Raw genomic sequence first — 23,578 nt, forward strand, 5'->3', positions numbered from 1 at the left:
TACGAGGGGGAAATTTTCAGCATATCACTTGAATCTGGCTTGGAGACTATGACAAGTATAGCTGCTGGTATCAGCCTTGTGTGAGAAGATGGCAGCGAACCCTTCTAATTCACATCTACTATTTGTTTTACTAAATAAACATGGTCAAGAACTTGTGTTTTAAAATGCAGCAACAGTGTATAAGATTAGATTATATGCGCGTGGTTGGGTACAAAATAATCAGGCCGCCTAGGAACTTGGTCCAACATTGGGTGGGATTATACTACACAGATAACACCTAGCAAAAGGGTCATTATAGTAACAAATCTGTAAGGACATAATTTCTTAGGCTTTTTATAAAACAACAAAACCAAACTAACCAAAATCTCAAAATAGAAGGAACTTTCATTTAGTATATTAGTCAAGGTTCTCCAGAGAAACAAAATTAATTGGAGGTATGTAAAGAGATTTTATTAGAAGGAATCGGCTCACGTGGTTATGGAGGAGGCTGGCAAGTCCAAAATCTGCAGAGCTGATGTCTCGGTTTGAGTCTAAAGGCCAAAACGCGCTGTAAAATCAGGAAGAGCTGAGGTCCCAGTATGAAGGCTATCAGACAGGAAGAGCCAATGTTTCAGTTGGAATCAGAATTCTCACTTATTTGGCGGGGGGGAGTGGTTTGTGGAGGGTGCGTGGGGGGTGGGCAGTGTCAACCTTTTGTTCTATTTAGGCTTTCAACAGACAGGATGAGGCCCACCCACATTAGGGAGGGCAATCTGCTTTACTCGAGCCCACCCATGTAAATGTTAACCTCATCCAAAAACATCCTCACAAAAAACCACGCAGAATAATAATTGCTCAACTATCTGGGCAACCCCTGGCCCAGTCAAGTTGACATAAAATTAACCATCACAGGTATTAGGTGAATACATTCCTGAGATGGCCAGATCTCACTTTACAGATACTTTTATAATTACATATTTGTCTTCTAAATAAACCTACTTCAAACATATAGATATACTTCATATAGTCTGCTTTTCAAGCTTCTAGAACTGGTTTTCCTTAACCTCAGTACTACTGATTAGTATTTTGGGCCAGATACTTTTTTATTGTGGGGTCTGTCCTGTAGGATGGCAGAATGTTGAGCGGTATCCTTGGCTAAAGAATGCTACCTACTGAATAACTGCCAGTCACAACTCCCCACTGGATGCAAGTAGTATCCTTCCACTTGTGACAACCAAATATGTCTCGAGACACAGCAAATGGCCCCTGTGGGGCAAAATTGGCCCTGGTTGAAGACCCACAGTTCTAGATTGATATGGATATGACAATTTGCCAGCAGCTGTTATATGGTGGTATCATGAGAAATTTCAGAGAGTAATTTTTTAAGTCCTTGCTTTCATTTCTCTCTAACGCTGTATAAACAGCTTCCCTAGGCATTTCCAGACATTTTCTGTAAATGCGAGATTATTTTAAGATAAAAAGGTACAGAATAATTAAGATAGTTGTAGTTATATTGTTATCTTTCATATATTTGCAAAGTGCCATATACACCTGCAACTCTTTCTATCACTACCACTACACCCTTCACACTGGGACCAGGCTTCAGTTTAGAAGTCTGTTCCACGATATCGTCACATGGAAGCCTCAACAATCCTAGGAGATACCATTCCCATTTTGCAGCTGCCGAAACCGAGGCTCAGAGAGGGAGGTGGCTTGGCTAAGGTTGTCCAGATGCTCTTTCCCTTCTGTAAAGTAATATCAGAGGCCAGTTGGTGAAAGAAAAATTCAGTCTGCTCAGCAAAAATCATACACAAGCTGTTGATACTTTATTATACAGAGAAGTTGGCAAAAGACAGCTTCATTTTTGTCAAAGAATCTCCACCAAAAATTTCTAGTGATTCATCTGGTGATGCAATTAACATAATTAAACAATAGCTGATATTTACTGAGTCCTTGCAATATTCCAGAGCTATTAAATGAGATGCAAATCCCACCATAAAAACCGGAATTTTCATTAGGACCCAGACTTAGAAAAGGCCCAGCTTCAAAGATTCAGACTTGCACAGACTGAGGACTCCCATTTCCAGAAGTTCAAAAACCTCCTTTCTAATCTAAATGAAAGAAAAGGAAAAGAAAAAAAAAGAAAAGGTTAAGATCAAGAAAAGATGGTCTTGGTAAGTAAATTCAACCATCTGGACTTCCTGGTATTTGTGTAGCTGTTATGACCAGAATCAGGGAGAGCAAAAATCCTAACTTGTGTTTTATTCAGAATTGAAATATTTACTTAAGTAAAGGAAGAGGTACTAAATAAAAACATCTGTTTCATTAAAGGGCCCTTTTGTAACCATTCAAAATAAAATCTCGTAAAAAAATCTTATACAAAGGTGTTTGAAAATACCCAAAGTATGGCTAGATTGCACATGTATTTCAATATAGGACAGCTGATAATGATGACATCAACATAATACAAACAACTGGATGAGAAGGTTTTTTCTTTGACACAATTTCTCATTATTATAATTAGAAAACTTACAGTGGATTACTCAGATTTCACATTATAACTGAAATAATCAAATATGGACTTATGTGCCTAACATCAAATTTGTTGAACTGGTTTTTATTTTTTATTTATTTTTTATTTATTTTTTATAATAATATTTTTTATTATATTATGTTAGTCACCATACAGTATATCCCTGGTTTTTGATGTAAAGTTCGATGATTCATTAGTTGCGTATAACACCCAGTGCACCATGCAATACGTGCCCTCCTTACTACCCATCACCAGCCTATCCCATTCCCCCACCCCCTCCCCTCTGAAGCCCTCAGTTTGTTTCTCATAGTCCATAGTCTGGTTTTTAAAAACCAATCAGTTCAGGACACAGGTGTGTGTGTGTGTGTGTGTGTGTGTGTGTGTGTGAGAAACTGAAAAAATTGTCTTTTAACCTGCACTGATGTCTGATTTAACTCACGGAACAATCATTAATCAGGTTGGTCATTCTGGGGATATAGTTTTATGTGGTAAATTAATTTATTCATCATGTTTGGAGGATTAATTCCAAATATCTTTGATAGTTACTGCCATAATTAATTAGGCTGGTGACTGGCAGCCATTTTTATTATTGGATAAACCTTTTTCTCTCCAACAGATACTTCTAAACATTGGGCTAGATTGAAAAATTAGCCCCATGATACACAGTAGGTGGCAAATCAATTTTTCACATTTTGATGATAATGGATTACTTTCATAAATATAGAATGAGCTGCTGCTGTGGCCACAAAGGCATTCAATCAGTTTTAATCCACCGAGACATCAAAATAATTTCCCCACAAAAACAAAAACAAAATAGCCTTCTATATTAAACGACTTTTTGGGTATGGGAGATGCAGGCCATGCGGCAAGTTTGTGCCCCTACTTCCTCATGCATTTGTAAGGATGAAAGACAAAGATGACTATTGTCTCTAAAGCAAGGCACACAAAAATGTGCCAAGTCCTCCAGATCCTCCTGTTTCTCAAAGGTACAGTATAGATGTGGTCCCCAGTGGGGCAGAGGCCATTGGTCATGTAATGGAGAAACAAAGCTGATTCCTATAAAACACATGGAAAGGATATAGTTAGCTCTAAGGGGGTGAGATGGACTCTATAATTGCAGTAACTTCAGAGTTAAAAGATAGAAATCATTTCAATGGCCAGAATGTGCTGGCTCCCCTTGTCAAAGACTTTATTACTGTGTTTGAACTCAAGTTCAAGTTGAAGAAAAAAGATTAAAGGCAATTGCTGGTTACACGGTACCTCGGGAATGTCCATCATTCTCCTCAACTTCTGATCTCTCCAGTTCCAGTCAAAAACCAGAAACTTTAAGGGGTTCAAATTAAGGCCACCTGAAAGAAACACAGAGAGTTGCTACAGCAAAGACCTCATGACATAAGCTTATTCAAATGACTTTTTAGTCTCCTGGTTGCTTTTTGCTTCATTTGCCATACTCTCCTCCAGCAGCTAATCTTTACACACTGAATGCAGCCAGCCCTTGCCTGATGGAAAATAAATGCAGCACTCTGAGACTGCTTTCCTTACAATCTTATCACCGATTCTAGGGAAGCAGAGAAGCTGCTAAGCTTGTCAATTGCTCAAGTGCTGGCAAAGAAACAATCTCAAACCTCCATTTCATGAAACCCCAGAGGGCGAAGTCTCATTCCTGAGAGGAATTTGATAAGATGGATCCCGCAGTCTGGGTAGTGGCCCCTCAGAGGAGGTGAGGCCAATGGAGTGTGAATGACTATAAGGAGGTGAATGGACAGAAGGATGAGGCTGGGGTTTGGGGCTTAATTTTAGACAGAAAAGGAAGTAAATATGAACAGGCTCTATTCAAAGTCTGTTATCATTTGAGAAGACTAGTAAACCACTTAAGGACTCCATTTCCACTGTCTTCCTATGTATCTTAGAGACAATTATGGAATGTGGGGCTGGAGGGGACTTCAGGGATTGTCTGTTCCTCAGAGGTCTCAGAGTTGGACACAGTTTTTCCCACTCCCCATGTTCTTTCCATTGCCCCAAGCTGTTTCATGTTACATGTGGAAATATAACTGAAGCCTTCCTTTACTCTGCAGCACTTCCCCTCAACTTTTCTCTGTGATTATTTCAATATTTCCCCTTCTGCCCAAAAGACTTTCATTCTTCTTATAATTATAATGCCTCTTATTTAAAGATTTTATTTATTTACTTATTTAAAGAGAGAGTGAGTGTGCGTGCGCGCCCGAGTGGTGGGGAAGGGCATAGGCAGAGAGAGAGAATCTCAATTCAAGCAGACTCTGTACTGAGTGTGCCCTGACGCAAGGCTCAATCCCACAACCCTGAGATCATGACCTGAGCTGAAATCAAGAGTCAGACACTTAACCAACTGAGTAACCAGGTGCTCCTATAATGCCTCTTATTTAAAATTCTCTCTGTGGGGTTCTCAGTGGGGGCTGAATCTGGGATCAAGCCCCCCCACATCAGGCTCCCTGCTCAGTGGGGAGTCTGCTTCTCCCTCTGCCCCTCACCCCACCCTCATTCTTGCTCTCAATCTCTCTCTCTCTCAAATAAATAAATAAAATCTTAAAAGAAATAAAATTCTCTCTGCAAAATTAAAAATGATAAATTGAGAAGGACAATGGGTTGGTAATCTTCCCTTAAAAATAACTTACTATTGGTGGGAGAGCAAACAGGTACAGCTTCTCAGGAAGGCGCTTGAGAATTATATAATAGGAGCTTTAAAATGCTTACTATTTGATAAAATGATTTTCTTTCTATGACAATCCCAATAAATACACCAGAAACTTAAATATAGTTAATGGGGCACCAGACTAGCTCAGTCGGTAGAGTATGTGACTCTTGATCTTGGTGTTGTAAGTTCGAACCCCACATTAGGTGTAGAGATTACTTAAAAACAAAATCTTAAAAAAAAGAAAGAAATATAGTTACTTGCAAAGATGATCATTGCAGTATTATTTATAATAGCAAAAAATTAGAAATAATCCAGGTATCCTACCATAATTGAATTGCTAAAAAAAAAAAAATAACTGGGGATAAATATCCAAAATATATACAAAACTTCTGCAGATAAGTGGCAAAAAACACCAATCTGATTTAAAAATAGAGGAAATGAATAGATATTTTTCCAATGAAGACATCCAAATGGCCAACAGGTGCATGAAAAGGTGCTCAGTATCACTAATCATCAGGGAAATGCAATTTAAAACCAGAATGAAATATGACCTCACACCTATTAGAATGGCTATTACCAAAAAACCCCACAAGAAATTAGTAAGTGCTGAAGAGGATGTGGAGAAAAGGGACCTGTTATGTAGTGTTGGTGGGAATGCAAATTGGTGCAGCCACTATGGAAAACAGAATGGAAGAACTCTCAAGAATTGAAAACAGAATCACCATATGCTCCAGCAATTCCACTTCTAGGCATATACCCAAAGGAAATAAACTCAGTGTTTCAAAAAGATATCTGCACCCCTATGGTACCACAGCATTATTTATAATAGCCAAGACATGGAAACAACCCTCAGTGTCCATCAATAAATGAATGAAGAAAGAAAATGTCACACACACACACACACACACACACACACACACACAGAGGAATATTACTCAGCCATAAAAGGAAGGAAGTCTTGTCATTTGTGATAACAGGGATGAGTCTTGGGGGCATTATGCTAAATGAAATAAGTCAGACAGAAAAGGACAAATACTGTATGATCTCACTTATATGTGGATCCTAAAAACCCTAACTTATAGATACAGAGAACACATTGGTGGTTCTCAAAGGTGGGGGAGTTGGGGAAAATGGGTGAAGGTGGTCAAAAGGTAAAAACTTCCAGTTGTAAGGTAAATATGTTCTGGGGTCGTACTGTGCTGTACAGTGACTGTAGTTAATATTGCATTGTACATCTGAAAGGTGCTAAGAGAGTAGATCTTAAGAGTTCTCATCTCAAGAAAAAAATTTATAGCTATTTGAGGTGATCGATGTTAACCAAACTTATTGTGGTAATCATTTCACTATATATGTATAAAGTCATTATATTGTACACACTAGATTAATACAATGTTATATGTCAATTATGTCTCAATAAAACTCTAAAAAAACAGTAGAATATTAAAATTGAAAATTTTCCATTAAAAATGAAAAATTAAAGCTATTTCATGATAAAGAAAGTTCTCATAAGTTGTCTTAAGCAGAGGGGCCCCTGGGTGGTTCAGTCGGTTAAGCATCTGCCTTCAGCTCAGGTCATGATCCCAGGGTACTGGGATGGAGCCCCACGCCGGGCTCCCTGCTCATCAGGGAGCCTGCTTCTCCGTCTTCCTCTGCGGCTCCCCCTGCCTGTGCTCTCTTGCTCTCTCTATGTTAAATAAATAAAATCTTTAAAAAACAGAGTTAAAAAAGATATATTAAGTGGAAAAGACAAGTTATAAAATTTTGATATACAGTTTGATCTCCACTTATAAAAATAAATATATAAATGCATAGGAAAAAAGACTAAAGGAAATATATTTAATATTAACTGACAGGTGATTATCTCTAAAGTGACTTCTTTTCTTTTCTTCTCTTACGGTTAGAAAATCTCCTTCATTATTAAATTAAAACAATATACTTCTGTCTATAATTGTACAGATCCCAATGTCATGGGATATCTTTGGAAGTCTGGAAACTTTCCTTAATACATCATATATATAAACATCTTAAGTCATAAACAGCTACATAAAATGAGTATGTGCCATTTGTTTTGCTTTGTTAGATTTCTGGTTTCTAGAGTGCTGGAATTGTTCTCCCCCCCCTTTCTGTTTTTAAGATTTTATTTATTTATTTGAGAGAGAGAGACAGAGACAGAGTATGAGCGAGGTGGGGGGAGGGGCAGAGGGAGAGGGAGAAGCAGACTCCCTGCTGAGCAGGGAGCCGGATGTGGGGCTCGATCCCAGGACCCTGGGATCATGACCTGAGCTAAAGGCAGAGGCTCAACCGACTGAGCCACCCAGGCGCCCCTGAAATTGTTCTCTTTAAATGCTTTGTATATTGCCTAACACCTGTGTGGTTAATGAACATTCATCAAATCAGAATCAGAAGTATGTTATTTTCATGTATTACAAAAAATCAACAGCTCCTTAAATGATTTTTCCACTTCTGAAATAAAATAAGCTTTCACACTGAGACCTCACAACTCTATGGAAATTAAATTTCAACAATCTGTAGAGCTTTGTTTTCTCTCTCTCCCTTTCTCTCTTTTAAATATGGAGAAGAGTGACCCTATTGCATGGGGTGCCTGGTGACACACAAAGAACCATCTGGATTCAAGGGAGGGGTGAGGTGAATCTCTGGCTAAGAGCTGTGGGAGAGGCAGGGTTCACCCCTGGGCTCTCTTGCTGCCCAGCCAATCTCTCCCAACTCTGTCTCATAGATTTTCTGTGAGCACCTCTCATCTGTTCCTTCACTTCAATGCCCTCCCATGTTCATAAGGCAAAAATCCAAAGTCTTCAGCTTAGTGTTCAAGATTCTCCTTCCACACTCTGACTTTCTTTCCAGTTGAATCACCAGCTACAAAAGCCCATGAAGTTTCCAACCAAGAAAGGTGGTCTCTTTAATAAAAATAAAAACTAGCATTTGATTTTTTAGGGTGTGAAACTCATTGTGCCAAACTCTTTATTGGCATTTTATTATCATACCGATCCTTTGAGGAAGATATGACCACTATCCCTGTCATTTGAATACAGAAACAGATTTAGGGAGGTTAAGTAACTTGCCAAGGTCACTGAACTGGTCAGTTGCTGGACCTGGGATTTGACTCTGGACTGAATCCATAATAGAGGATTGTAACCTCAACACTGTATCTCAATCATGTGTATCTGCCTGCCCTCGTCTGATTCAGCAGTTCTCCCATTTCTGATTGCTTTTCTCACATCTCCATACTTCAAGATCCTATTTTAATCCTTCTCATACTTTAAAGATCAGTTAAAGACCCTTTTCTTTCTAAAGCCTTCCATACAGATTTAGCCTCCATAACAATGTATTTCAATTCCTATAGGACTTGGAAGTGCTATTTAGCCCTTGGCATTGCTCACGTTGTCAATCTCCTTCTATGTATATTTATTTCTTCAAGGATCAGGAACTCCTTGAGGGGGAAAAGCTCTGGACTAGGAAGGCCTAGACTGAGAGACTGGGGGAGAGCATATAAGAAATAAAAATGCTAGCCTTCATGGGTGCCATAAATATTTAATGAGATACCTAAGAGTGTTTAGGGTTGACACTGCAAGTATGAACTCAAAAAATATGATTCCTTTCCTTGTCTGGGGCTGCTAAGTTTGTTACTTCTTTGTAATTGCACAGCCTTTTGCATATAGTGGGTTCATTTAGTCCTGCATGGCTTTTATTTGGAAAGAAACATTAGTATTTTAAGCTTTTGTTTGCTTCTTGGCAAATGCCCATCTCTACACTGAGTCATTACATTGATGAACCCATTTCTTTTAGGTATATAAAAAAATCTAGGAGTAGCTCCAGTTATAAAACAAAGTTCTATTAGTATATTAAATAAGTGATTTGGAAATGAGTATTGAAAAGAAATGTTTAATTGGTCTGGCAGGTAAAACAGGTAATAAGATCATCAGCAGATTAACAGGTTTTGAGCTACTTACTTTGAGAGAGCCAACAAATTATAAAAACCCATTGGTGGATGCTGTCTGGAATACTTTCTGGGTAAAGTACTAAAAGAGAAATGCATTTGGGAGAAATATTCTAGAATACCTATATTTCATCCATAGAAACTGCATTCTTGTTTCACCAAGTTTTATGTAAAAGCCCTCAACTGAAATGGCAGTCTTAGGGAACCAAGATTCAATTAATTAAGAGGGAAATACTCAACTCATCCAGCTCTACAAATTCTAGAGGTTGCAAATTAGTGAAATGAATTGTGGATCCACTAACCAGCTTAAAGCAACTGTAATTTAAATGTGTTTAGGTGGGCACATAACCGCAGTTTGCCACAATCCTTACTATTCTCTATTGTACTATACTGTTGGCTAGCTTTATCAGCAAAAGACTATTTCCAACTCCCGGATTAACACAGAAATTTGGTTTCACTACATCACAAATGTGGTTTCCTAAACTCACATGGGGGTAAGGGAAAGTCCCAGCTCTCAGTAGGGATATCAGTGCCTCTCTTCATACCTTGTTTAATGAGTTCTTTAATTCTCCCTGGTGTTCCTACACCCAGGTGCACAACACGCTTCTCCAGCAACTTTACCTGCTCCTGGACCTATTTATTCCAAGACAGAAGGATGAAAGAAAAGAAGAGTCATTAGAAATTGCAATCATAGGCACTTTATCTAAAAGTTAAAGAAGTAAAAAAGCAAATGGGGCTACTCTTGTTTAGGCTCAACTTCCAGTGCAAAGAAGGTTAATTAACATCAAGATAGAAAAGCATCACTCTGTAAAATTGGTAAATCTTCAAAGAACCCAGGGGTCAAACCTCAGCTTCTGTGCAAGAATTTTGGAGCATAGAGGAGTAGCGACTGTTGTTGGGGCAGGTGGGCATGCAAGGGCAGGTGGGCATGCAAAGGCATGGAACGTAAAGAACACCAGAACAGTTGTTAAATATGTTATATAAGGAGGCACCAAAGAAAACAGCTGCTAAGGAGATAAGAAAAAGCTAGAAGTGGTCCTTAAGTATAACTTACAACACCCATCAAGAACCATAGGCCCTTGCTTACCTTTATGTGTTTTGCAAATAATTTCATAACTTTGCTGTCTCCTCTGAATGCTGTCATTGACCTAATGAAAAAAAAAAGATTAATAAAAAAAGATTAATGCCTAAGAAAACTTATTCATTGCAGGCCACCTTGACTACTTAAGTATCATGTCTTGCTTTAAAGAGAATATATGCATTTATGTGTGTAACTATGAGCACATAACTATAAGCAACTTCTGAGATTTTCAGGTCAGCCCATCTCTGGAAGGAAAGTGAGGAAGCCTTTTATTCAGGCACATATCTGGGTTGGCTTCTACTTTTCATATACAAGGTTAACTTTACTTAGGTTTCGTTGATAACTGAAACATATGGATCTGCCCTTCATTTGTAATACAGAATTTCTGTATTTCAGGTCCCTGGCAGAGAATTTACTGTTAAACTCTGCAGTATAGTTCTCATACAAAATTTGGTTGCAAGAAATACAACCTTGGAGCAGTGATGTCAGCCTGTGCTCTGTGGAGCCCAAAGGCATCTACAAAAGTTTGTATGTGACTGCCATGGTGGGTTGCTGGGAATGAGCTGACAGGGAGAAAAAAGGCTTATGTCCTTCAATCAGAGCAATCTCCCACTTTCTTTTTACTTTGCAGAGTGAGCTTTTCTGCAAAATTTTATATGTAGAAATGCTCCTGGTATCAATAGGTATAAAAGAACAATCAATCCTTTAATTGATGTTTGGGAATAGAACATGGGAATCTGCTTGAAATATTATTGATGGTAGGAATATATGAATTTGCAAGATAGTAAATTATACTATGTAGGTTCTGTTGTACTTGACTTTTACTCATACATAAGCTTTCCACTGTAAGGTTAACCAGGAAGACAGTTTAGGGAACATATTTAACATTAATTCATGGTCCTCAAAAGAACAGATATTCTTACAAAAGTTAGAATTATTCACCATTAGTCTTTATGAACAGGGCTTGTTGTGCTAGCTCAGAAATCCTTTTTTGCAAATCACCTAACCTTGTAGTGGATCATAAAATTACCAAAGACACAGAAGAACACAGAATTGGTAAATGAAGTATGACAACACAGTGCTTTTATGCCCTTCGGAAAGGTATTATGTACAGTCAAAGCTCAAATCAATGTGGCAGCTTGTTTTTAAGAGGCCATCTCCAGGCCAACCTCTTTGCCATTAATGTTTGAATCTGAAAAGAGTTCTGTGGTGGTAGTTTCTAAAACACTGAAAAGTCAATCTGAACTACTATGATTTCAGAACCACAAGTACCGCTGGCCCAGAAACAGTTGGAAGAAACACTTTCGTTTTACTAAGAGCCGGTGTGACACAATTTAATGTATGTGCCTCATGGGGAAAGGAGAGTTTGAAGAACTTAAAAACTACTTTCCTAAATTTGTAATCAGATTAGTTCATTTAGAAAAATAGATGCTAAATAACTACCGAGAGTCTACTTTTGCACCTTAATTTATTTTCTCAAGTTTATTTCTCAATTTATTTTCCCAAGTCCTTCTCAAAGGACTTGGATTTTCCTTTGTTTTGTCTCCTGTCAAAGCCTGCTGCAGAGCCCGCCCTGGAAGAGGGCTAGTTCCAGTAAATTCCAATTTACTCTGATGGCTCTTCTCCGAAAGCTCAATGTTACCACTGATCCAGGGGTAGACTTTTTGTTTTTTCTACAAAAACTACAGTAAATGAAGAGGTATGTGAAAGCACTTGCTAAACACTGACAAATTATCTTCAAAACATAATTTTTATATTTAAATTTTTAGTCCATTTGGAATTTACCTTGGTATGAGAAGTGAGATAGGGATCCAACTTTACTTTTCCAGATGGCTACCCAGTTATTCCAACACCCTTTATTAAATAATCCATCTTTCCCAACTGTTTTGTCACCTTTGCCATATGCTATGTTTTCATATGCATATGGGCCTATTTCTGAACTTCCAATCCTGTTCCACTAGTCTGATCTGTCATGCACATGCCAGTTCGATACTGTTTTAATTAGTGAGACCTGGTAACATATATCTATTGGTAATCTGGTAGATACTACAGGTATAGTTCCTCTCACTAATATTCCTTTTTAGGATTTCCCCAGGTTATTTTTTTCTTCTGTATTTTCTCTTACGAACTTAGAACTATAGCTGATCTTTGAACTTTAGCTTATCGAGTTAGAAAACCAATTCTATTGGACTTTCATTGGGAGTCTGTGAAATTTATAGATTATTCTAGGTAAAACAGACATCTTTACAACATTGACTCTTTTTTTTTTTTTTTGAAGATTTTATTTATTTATTTGACACACAGAGAACAAGCAAGTACAAGCAGGGACAGTGGCAGAGGGAGAGAGAGGAGCAGAAGCTGAGGGGGGAGCTGATACAGGACTCAATCCCAGAACCCTGGGATCATGACCTGAGCCAAAAGCAGATGCTTAACCGACTGAGCCACCCAGGTGTCCCTACAATGATTCTTCCTATTCAGCAATATTGTATGCCCTTTTGTTCAAGATCTTCTGAGTTGTGGGGCACCAGGCGGCTCAGTAGGTTAAGCATCTGACTATGGATTTTGGCTCAGGTCATGATCTCAGGGTTGTGAGATGGAGCCCCACATCAGGCTCTGCACTGGGCATGGAGCCTGCTTAAGATTCTCTCTCTTCTTCTCCCTCTGCCCTTCCCTGCTTCCACCGCCTCTTCAAAAAAAGATCTGAGTTGCTTATGTAATATTTTCTTTATATAGATTTTGGTAGGTTTATTACTTGGTGTTCTATTTTTTTTCTTGTTATTATTTTAAATGAGATCTTTTCTTCCATTAATGTTTCCAACTGGTTATTGCTTATATTATTTCCTTGCTTTTACTCTTGCCCTCTATAACGTGTGTTCTCCACACAGAAGCCAAAGTGATCCTTTAGAATGATTATTCAGATCATGTGACTCCTCTGCTCAAAATCTTCCAATAGCATTGCATCTCAGGGACTTTTATGCTTACTGTCCACTCTGGAATGCTCTTCTTCTAGGTACCTGCTTGGCATTCTCCTTCTCTTTGTTTATGTCTGGCTCAAATGCCACTGTGACAACGCTTTTAAAAGTAGCCCTCCAATCCCCTCTATCCTTTGGCCATGCTTTATTTTTTCTTATATAATTTAACACTACCTGACATTATAATGTATATTTATTTGTTCATTGCCTGTCTCCCTCACTAGAAATAAGTTCCATGAAAGAAGGGATCTGTCTGTTTTGTTCATTGTTATATCTCCAGCATATAGAACATACCAACTTGACACATATCATTTACTCAGAAAACATTTATGAAATGAATAGGTGAAGTGTCCAACCTAATGAGCTCCAAAGCTCGGACAGCAGAGCTGCAGATGATCAGCATCAGGACTGATTTCTTCTCATTATGGTTTTTCCGAAGTTTTACCCACTTAGGGCAGACTGAAAAAAATACCATAAGAAAAATATTACTCTAAATATAGCAAAAATAGGGCCCTTGTTTATTTAGGCCCCTAGAGTTGAGTATTCTCCAATTACTCTTGTTAGTGTTTAATTAAAGTAAAATATAATGGGTATTGTCCCAATTCTATTCTCTGGTTATTCAAGATATTAGATTAAAATGAAATATCATTAACTTGTAACACAAAACACAGAATATGCCAAGTAGCTAAATGTGACTAGTTTTAGGACCAAAAAAAAAAGTTTGGAATAATAAAAAATAATATAAATTAATAATAATAATAAATAATAAAAATATAAAAATAAAAAAGTTTGGACTAATACATTTTTGATAATTTATGTTTGATGCTTCATGGCAAAGACTAAATAGGAAAATTCAATAATGTTAAATTTTAAAGAAATACTCAACATAAAAAAATGCAAATGACATTAAAATTAATTAAAATAATAGCAAGCATATATTAAACACAGACACTGTTTAGTTCTCATAAACCAGTGAGGTTGATTCTACTATAACCTACTTTTATACTTGCTGAATTTTTGGTGGAGGAAGGTTTATGAACTCAAGTTGAATGCTATCAGAACTGATTTGAGTTTGAAAGAAGAATGTTAAATCTCTATATCTAAACTATTTCATTGTTAGCCACAAATAGATGACTACTTAATATGAATAATCTGGCTTATTACTGGCTACACACAATAAATATTGAAAAGACGGAATTAGATTGTGCAATAGCCATGTTCTGAGTTTTGAGGATACGAACAGAATTTCAGAATTTTACAGCTAGAATAAAGTTCACATGTCCAACTTCCTTATCTTTCAGGTAATAAAATCAAATCCCAGAAGAATACTCAGTGACTTGTCCCAGGTCAAACAGCAAATTAGTAAGAGACTTGGAACTAGAACACTAATTATTCTCTGGATTCCTATACCAATACTTCTAATGTATTATAAAGATTTTTTTTTTTATTTATTTATGTGACAGAGAGACAGCCAGCGAGAGAGGGAACACAGCAGGGGGAGTGGGAGAGGAAGAAGCAGGCTCACAGCGGAGGAGCCTGATGTGGGGCTCGATCCCATAACGCCGGGATCACGCCCTGAGCCGAAGGCAGACGCTTTAACGACTGCGCTACCCAGGCGCCCCTATTACTTCTAATGTATTATAAACCACAAATGAGACCAAAATTCAAATTCTCAAAACCAGAGCAAAATAAGAATAAACTTAAATAAACAGAAATTAATATCAAGATGTACCTTAAGAAAAACCTACATTTCAAATCCATTTGAGGTGGAAAGTTTTGCTTTTAAATGTAGTTTTAAAAGTTTTTATTTTAACGAAATGGATCTTATGTTTCAATGGATTAAGAACAACTTGGTGAATAACTTAAAAGAAAATCATAGTTTACTTACTTTCTTTTAGGTATGATGAAAGACTATGCGTCAAATCATTGGCCTTGAGGAAACAGGAGTCTAGAATATGACAAACATGCTTTGTAGAGGGTTTTACAAACACACACGATCAAAATAGATTCATTGTGAATGGCGTCTTCTTAAATAAGGTTGTAAAACATTAGTGAATAGGGGCTCATTATATATTTTAAAGTGTTGTCCAGTATTTAAAACAACAGCAGCAATAAGAGCAAGTTAGCTTTTAACCGTCCGTAATTTCTGAGAGCAGTGAAACAGAAGCTTGTTGTATCATTCAAAGGACTAATGAAGCATGTTTATTTTTTCAAACCCATGGGATAGGCAATATACAAAGGTAAAGGGGAAATAGCTAACGAATCTATGTAGAGAGGCTCAAACTCACTAGTCATCATAGAATTGCATATTACGATGATGAGGTAATTTCACACACACATTAGAATGACAGTTGTTAGAAAGATGTGTAATACCGTGTATTGTCAAGAATGTAGGGTGACAAACCTCTTGTGAAATGTAGGTGGAGGTGTAAACTGGTAATAGCTATTCTGGAAAGTAGTAAAATTAAATTGTGTACACTCTATGACCCCATGATTATACTCCTGAGTAAATAATGGAAAGAAATTCTTACGTGGTCTATAAAGAGATATACACAAGTATATTCATCCTATCATTATTTGTGATAGGGGGGAGCAGGAAGCAACCTAGGTGTCCATATCTGAGAAAATGGCTGACCACTACGTGGTAGATTAAATCAGTGGCATACTATACAGCATTTAGAAGCAATGAACTTGATGTGCATAAAGCCATACAGGCATATCTCAAAAAAGTGCTCAGTGAGGAAAGAGACAGAATGAGAAGTTCAGCACATCATTTAGATAAGTTGTTAAATGTACACACATACAATAACATGACATTTTATGAGCACATACACATATTTAAAAGCATGTATTAATACATTAGAGTGTATGCTATGGGGAAAGTAAAGAGAGTGTGGATTGAAGAGGAGTGGGGATAATGCATCAAAATAACACAACACAACACCAGAGTAAAAGACAATGTAACACTAAAATAACATATAGGGGCCTGGCTCAACCAAGTCTAGCAATTATGAAGTATTATTAACTCTGTACTTGAGCTGTGTAAAAAAGCAACATCATGTTTATTATTCTAATTCTTTCTACAAGAAAAAGTTTTTCTATAAACACAGAAGAGTGCTAGGGAGTACACTATTACTAAATTAAATGATATTAATATATGCTGAGTCATATATAACTCACATTATGTGAATTAACTAACTTCAAAGATGTTGCTTCCTATACAGCTGTAGAGCCTTTGATGGCCTTTTAAACTGTAATTTCCCAAGCCTGGATATGATCAGACTCACCTGGAGTCTTTACAAAAGATAGAGATTCCTAGGACGGACTCCTTTTCTTAGTAAGTCAGAATTCCTTGGAGGGTGGGCCTGGGAATTTGCGTTTTAAGTTCTTAGGTGATTCAGTTGCTGCTAGCCTATAGGCATTTAGCACCAATCTAAACCACACTGCAGCTCTCAGGAGCACCGCTGAGTTAACTCCAAGAAATTCCTGCCTCAAAACTAATTAAATACCCATGTGTATGACATTAACAATGTACAGTGAACAACAGTAATTGAAAAGACATGTTCCTGCCCTACAGACACAAATAACCTCAAATCAAAACCAAGTTAGACACTCAGCAAACTAATAGAACAGTACTTCATTATCTATATTCACCTTATATTTACGCCCCTGCCTCTGCCTGTTACAAATAACCCACAGTGTGTCCCTCCTCTCACCTACTGTGGATTTCCTCTCTGTTCTTGGTTTCATATGTAGCAAACCAGGGTCTTTTCTCCTAAACGTTCTCGCGATGCCTTATTCACTGTGTCTCAGCATGGCCTAATTTCTCAACTGAAAATGAAAACCTGTTCTTTTTGTCTATAAAAATATTTTTAACATTTTCCTTCCTTCCTAAACTAAGCCATGACCATACATTCTTGTTTAACTATATAACTGAACTGTAACAGAGCAATAATATAATGTAAACTCACTATGGAACTCAAATGACTCTTAAAGGTTTCTTCGGACCTCGGTATCTCTATAATGTTAGAAAATTAATGATATGATATTCCATAAGTATACAGAGATTTATGATATTCCATAAGTATACAGAGTAGCAGCGATCCCACTATTTCACAAATCCTTCCTGAGTTGAAGGTGTACCCTAACAAGGAACTAGAAGGATAAAGCAACCACTGAGTCAAACTTCAGTTCAACTTTCAGCAGTTTTGTTATAACACTTTGTTCCTGCAATACAGCAGTCAGGACATAGCTCTTCTCAAAGGAACTATGCCCGGAGAGAAGTGGTTTCTAACTGCCGTTGGAGCCGTGTGGGCTTTGTGTCTAAAACTCCGTATCTTACTCATGTGGAAATGCACTCCTTAAGTTCCCTAAAGGGTATTCCTTTTGGAAAAGAAACAGACAGGGGCACGCACTCCTGTTTCCAAACTCAACGTCCTTTTTTTTTTTTAAAGCACATCACAAAGGAAATATAAAAATGCAGGGAACGGGATGTTTTTCAGCTCCTTAAGCCTCTAGAAAGTATACAGTTGTAACGGAAAAGGGAAATCAAGCTACCCTTGACTTTTTCCAACAGCAGTAATTAGACATCCCTGGTAATCTATAAATAGCTCGTCTGAAAGAGTGGGACCCAAACCTTGTGTGGTTTGATTTTGTAACAACATCTCTTTAATCTCTGCCCCAAAGAGTTACAGGATGTACCAGAATTTTCAAATTAATTAAAATCAGTTGTTTTAAGAATTTGCAATATCTTTTAAACTTGATTATAAATATTCAAAGGCAGCAGATCTTAAACAATAGAAGGTTTAAGAATCACTTGGGGCGAGGTGTCAGCTTTGCTAAAAATGTGGAATTTTATTCCTATCTTTAGATGGTTTGCTTGAAAAAGTCTGGCCTGGGACCCAAAACACTACCATAAAAACAAAACTGTAGCTAGAAATCTGTGATAAGGACAACAAAACTAAGATGCTTATTAAAGCTAAAGTTGGGGTGCCTGGGTGGCTCAGCTGGTTGAGTGTCTGATTCTTGGTTTTAGCTCAGGTCATGATCTCATGGGTTATGAGACTGAGCCTCGCATCAAGCCCCTGACTGGCCACTGGGCTCCCAGCTCAGCATAGAGCCTGCTGGAGATTCTTTCCCTCTTCCCCCTCCTCCCACTCCCCACCCCCAAGAGAGCCCATGCGCACTCTTTCTCAAATAACTAGATAAATCTTAAAAAAAAAAAAAACCCTAAAGTTCTTGCCTATAAAGGGTGAGTAAACTAATGTTTCATATCTATGCTTTTAATTGTGAGCTTTATGTTTATTTTAATTTAACTTCTATCCTCAACTGGGGATTCTTACTCCTTGAAGAATGCTAAAAAAAAAAACAACAAAAAACCACACTGAACAATTAGCTTTTTCAAAAAAAAAAAAAAAGCAACTACAAATCTTTCTTTAGATTGCACAAATACTGTTTAGCATCTTAATAAAGAAATCATTCAAAAGGTAAAACTATGAGGTTGAGGAAAGGAGTATTAGCATGTGGAAAATACATTGATTCACTGGCAGAGATACCTAAGCCATAACATATAGAGTGGAGGAAAGATGAACCTTTTTGCTCCTCCTCATCAGGAAAGTTGATAGCAATAACACCAGTCCTGCTAAATGACTAACTTCAGAATAGTAACGAGAAAAAAGGGAGGAAAAAAACCAAACAAGTCTGGCTGTACCTGGTAGGTTTAGTTCTTCTAATTCTATCACTGAGTGATTGGTGCTGTAATAGTCCTTCATCAACTTCTGTAGGTCTTCAGGGGTCCCTGGTTTTGGCTCTGATTTTGCAAGAACATCAGTAATTTTCTTCTAAGACATGAGAAGGAAGAAAAAAACCCCAGGAAGGTAGATTTTAGAATGACGTTAGCTTAGAATAGCTGAGAATCTTCTGGTACTTAAACTGCACACAGATTTTGGTGATAGCTGATATAAATGTGAGTTCTAATAAATACACTTGAAAAAACTTAATAAATACTTTTTGGATACAACTGCTTTGAAAAATGAATGGTGATCTAAAAGTCTCCTTGTAACTCTTGGTCTATGGCTTCCAGGAGAACTGAAATTTCTGTAGGAGTCTCCATAATAGGACATTATTTTCTGTTAAAAGTCAAGAAATCTTGTTGCTGTGGAAACTTCTCTTTAATCCTTTGATGATTTTTATTCCTGAGAGTAGAATTTTGAGAATTTTTTGCCTAACCTGGTTTTTAAGGCACTCTCAGTTTGGGTTTCTGGGATTAAGGTAAAACCTGCAGGAGTAATCTGAGCATTGGAACCCACTGCAAAGGAGGACTGTAGACTCTCGATTGTCAAGTCTTGGGAGAGAGTCTTGAAGTGGCCCCATGGAAAACAGAACAGGAATAACTCTACAGCATCTATTTTGATTTGGATTCATTTGTGTAGCATTTACTGAGTGCCTGCAATGTACTAGGAACACATCACTGCTCAGTTAATTTTCATCATAAACGTCCCTTCTCATTTCCTTCTAATGTTTTGCCAAAGATCCAGAAAGAGCCACTCCCCACCCCCACCTTTTCAACTCCATCCACAACATCCTCATTTCTATACGATTGCCAAGAATGGTCAAAGTTCTGTCAAATGAATTAACTTTAAAAATATGTCATCAGTAGGCACATTTTAGCATGACCTCAGCCAAGGCTAAAATATCTAGCTAGAGTTTTGACCTTGAGCCACCAAGAACTTAACACTCCTGAAGGCCATTAGTGTACAAACTATCAAAGAGAAGTTAAAGTCACTTCTTTAAGGACTTGCCAAACCTCAGCCAATTTGGCATCTCCCATCTTTCTCTTTGGCCATTTGTGAGCAAAGAAAACATATGCACACATACTCTTAACTTTCTAAAAGCTTGCTGTTAAGTAATTGGTTTGAATCCATCTTCTTTCCTCTAATCCCAATCATATTTCCTCTGCTGAATTCAGCAGTAGACCTTCTTGGCAGGGAGAGAATTACACTGCTGTTTTCACAACTGTGGTGGAAGGTCAAAGCTAACCACACTTTCTCCAAGGTTGAGCCATAAGAAAGTCTGTATAGGAGCAACAGAGTCTTCCGTACACTCATAGACAAGTATTAAAATGTAAGGGGAGCCTTTTGCTTTAAATTATGTTTCCAAATTATGGTCAGAAATGCCTTATACTACTGTCATCTGGTTATTATTTTCTTTTTATTAATTCTCTAAGATATAAGGTTTAAAAAACTGAAATGGATATGAAAAGAAAGTTGGTAAATTTCTTTCCTTGGGCAGAACCTGAAGGGCCAGACAGCTTTGGGCTCCTTCTAGACTTAGAAATCCATGTCTATCTTTTAACAACAATGAAAATGATGAAAACAAAGGTGGGTAACAAAGATGTTTGGTGCTCCACAAGACTGAAATAGGAATCAGAAGAATTTATTTTTAGATCCAACAAAACACTTAACGCTAGTGATCTTAGGAAAGTCACCAAACCTCACTGAATCTTACAATCTCTTAAGTGGGAATTACAACATATTGCCTCATCAAAGTACATTATATAGAAATGTGAGGTAAATCACCTGGGGTTGTAAGAAAATTGTAAGAAAGTATTAATAATACCTTTCTTCTCCTCCTTGTCTTGGTAGCACCTTCTTTTGTTTCCTTTGGTTGTATCAAGAAACATTCTTTAGGCTGTAAAGAGATACAGATGAGGAAATTTTCATCTTAGCATGATGAGGTGTCAAATAATGGTAGGAACCCCAAAGTACTTAGGCCATACATGTATTCTCCACAGTATCTTGGTAATATTATACAGACAGTGATGCCAGAAAACCAATAGGCTATTAGGCAGGGATTGGGCTGAAGGAATTTGAGAAAATCAAACTTGAGACTGGAAAATCTTTGAACAAAGGTCAAAATGTGTGAGTGAGTGTATATGTGTGTTTGAAGTGGTGGTGCAGGGTATTAAAGATTGAGGACAGTGGCCAGGTTTATAAAATACAGGCAGAAATAGATGTGATTAAAATTAAGACGGGCTAAGAAAGTATTTGATTAGTGTGACTGGCATTTTCCATGAACTAGCAATGTGTGAGCCTGTATTTCCAAGTCATTGGTTTACTATTTTGTTATTTATTCCTTTCTTCTTTCAAGAAGCATTGAAAAAACTGAAGTAGGACATATTTACTTACATTTTTATAAAACCAGCTGCACCAAATGCCTTATCTATAGTGACTACAAAATGAATGTTTCTGCTGATGGTCTGACAAAAGTCTCAGCACAATGGAATTCCGAGTAATCAATTTTGCCTGTTGCCTTGACCCTTGAGTACCCTATATAGTTTAGTGCTATTTTTACCCTGAGGGTTTTTTTTTTATGTAGAAAAACAGGAGATTTGGATTAAGACCTTGATTTATAAAATAGAATACCTCAGATTCCATATTTATTAATCATAAGCAGGAATATAAAATGTTTCCTGTGCTGGTTCTTTTATGCAACATTTTCAAACAAGTTGCCAAGTAAGATATAAAATATGAGTGAAAACTTATTCTGAGTTTTTCCTGGATTAAGTTTCCATTCCAACTAGAAAGTACTCAGTTTAAGCTGGTAAACTACTAACTAAAACAATCTTGTCTCTACTGGCTGTGTTTAAAATGATTACAGATGAAACTTTCTATTAAAATTTGAAGACAGCCTGCAGATTAAGAATGTCTATGGCTTGAAGCCAGAAATACACACACACACACACAAAGGTAGATCTATACATATATATTTACATAATTTCTTCAAGACATGGAGCCAGGACCAGCAGTTTCTAGACTCCGTTTCAGTTAGTAGAAAAGCAGATTCAAAGGTTCAGGATTAAAGTAACGTGTGAATCTTGAAATTTTAGCTTCTTCTCAGTTAAAGCAAAAACCTGCCAAAAGCAATTGCATCATAGCTAAAGAAAAGAAAGATATTATGACCTCTGTTATTTAGAAAGTTAAGCTGTCTTGTGGATGCAGATACATGCCAATTTGATGCTGGTACATGCCAATTAGAAACTGGGCCAAGGCCACTAATATGTCGCAGAAGCTGCCAGATGGTCATAAGAGTCCAAATACAGGCCAGGCCAACATCCAGTTCATGCTTGTAAGGCAAAGGTCTGGATGTGATTAGTGGATCCCTCAAGGCATACTGTAGTATCTTGTCACCAGTATCAAGGTTTTTGGGAATCAGATGTAGAAACCTGTTCCATTTTGTTATTTAGCAAATGAGATGGCTAACAGTATGTTCAATGTGCAAGGTTGTATTTATGTTAGGTTTACAAAGCAATTAACTCTAACATGACATAAATTAAATCTGGAAATGAGTTTGGTTATAGGAATATGGACTGTCCAATTCTGGAAGAAAAAATAAGCATGTAATTATGAATCATGCATAGGAAAAAAGAAACATTCTTGATGAACCGTTTTAGTTAAGATACTGCATGAGGTTTAAATGTTAGGTTCAAATTTTTAGATCATCCTAAAGGAAATACAGTATATTATTTGCTTTCTGGGAGCAGTTGCCTTATGTGGTTGAGGATGGGCAGTAATGAAGAAGCTAAGTTTATAGGGGCAACTTCAACAGAGGTGAGATGGCTTTATGAAGAAATACAAATCCATTTTGTTAAAAATTCCTAAATTTAGCCAGCTGCCTTACAAATACTGATGTTTACCTTCAGAGAAACTAGGTGAAAAGATATAGAAGACTCAGGCCAGACTAGCTAACAATTCCTGAAAACCAATTTCAACAGTGTTATGTCTTTGACAGTTGATAAGTAATTTCATTTCTTTACATGAAATCTAGTGATTTTTTAAAGTGTAGCTTAAATATGTAGTTTAAATATTTAGAAATATAGATGAAAAAAATTAATCTTTAAGTTAAGCATTTGAGGCATATTCTCAATTCCTTAAAGTGTCAAAAATTATATCCTTTAAGAACGATTCTTCTAGTCAAACATGGCAAATCAACCTCAAAAATGCCACTAAACTAAAAATGAAGGCAACTGAAAAAGGTATAAATTTATAAGGACCATGAAATCAGGAGAGAACAATAGTAGTGGAGAGATTTCAACATTTTGGGAAATGGAAAATGGTTGAAATTGGATGGAAGTGACTTAGCAGAAAGGTAGAACTAGCACCTAGGTTTCTGGAGAGGTGGAAGCTAACGGTCAGTGAGGTTGTTTGACCTGTTGGACTCTGAAAGGGTTCAGTAGTTGCAGACACAAGGTACAACAGAGAGTGAAGGGTTTAAAAGGACGTTGACTGAAAGTTTATATTTAGAATGATTAGCCTCCTTCCCACCTCCCACCAGGCTGTATCCCCTGCCCAGGAAGCCAAGCAACTATCTGATTACAGCTTACTCTCAT

The 23,578-nt window shown here is 37.2% G+C and overlaps 1 protein-coding gene across 8 annotated transcripts in view; it reads right to left on the minus strand.

The window, feature by feature from the left end:
* Window positions 1–1,783: 1,783 nt before the first annotated feature.
* The window catches only part of CMSS1 (cms1 ribosomal small subunit homolog), a 382,651-nt gene continuing 360,856 nt past the window's right edge, over window positions 1,784–23,578 (minus strand). For all 8 annotated transcript variants that reach the window (XM_026492009.4, XM_057306736.1, XM_057306731.1 and 5 more), the window contains 8 exons: window positions 20,809–20,880; window positions 18,902–19,031; window positions 15,080–15,139; window positions 13,548–13,650; window positions 10,226–10,286; window positions 9,684–9,771; window positions 3,773–3,861; window positions 1,784–2,090 (listed from right to left, as the gene is read on the minus strand). In XM_026492009.4, coding sequence (XP_026347794.2) covers window positions 2,007–2,090; window positions 3,773–3,861; window positions 9,684–9,771; window positions 10,226–10,286; window positions 13,548–13,650; window positions 15,080–15,139; window positions 18,902–19,031; window positions 20,809–20,880 — 687 coding nt within the window. In that variant the 3' untranslated portion in view covers window positions 1,784–2,006. The remainder of the gene's footprint in view (window positions 2,091–3,772; window positions 3,862–9,683; window positions 9,772–10,225; window positions 10,287–13,547; window positions 13,651–15,079; window positions 15,140–18,901; window positions 19,032–20,808; window positions 20,881–23,578) is intronic.

Source organism: Ursus arctos, unplaced genomic scaffold (genome assembly GCF_023065955.2).
Source record: "Ursus arctos isolate Adak ecotype North America unplaced genomic scaffold, UrsArc2.0 scaffold_4, whole genome shotgun sequence".
Classification (NCBI taxonomy): Eukaryota; Metazoa; Chordata; class Mammalia; order Carnivora; family Ursidae; genus Ursus; species Ursus arctos.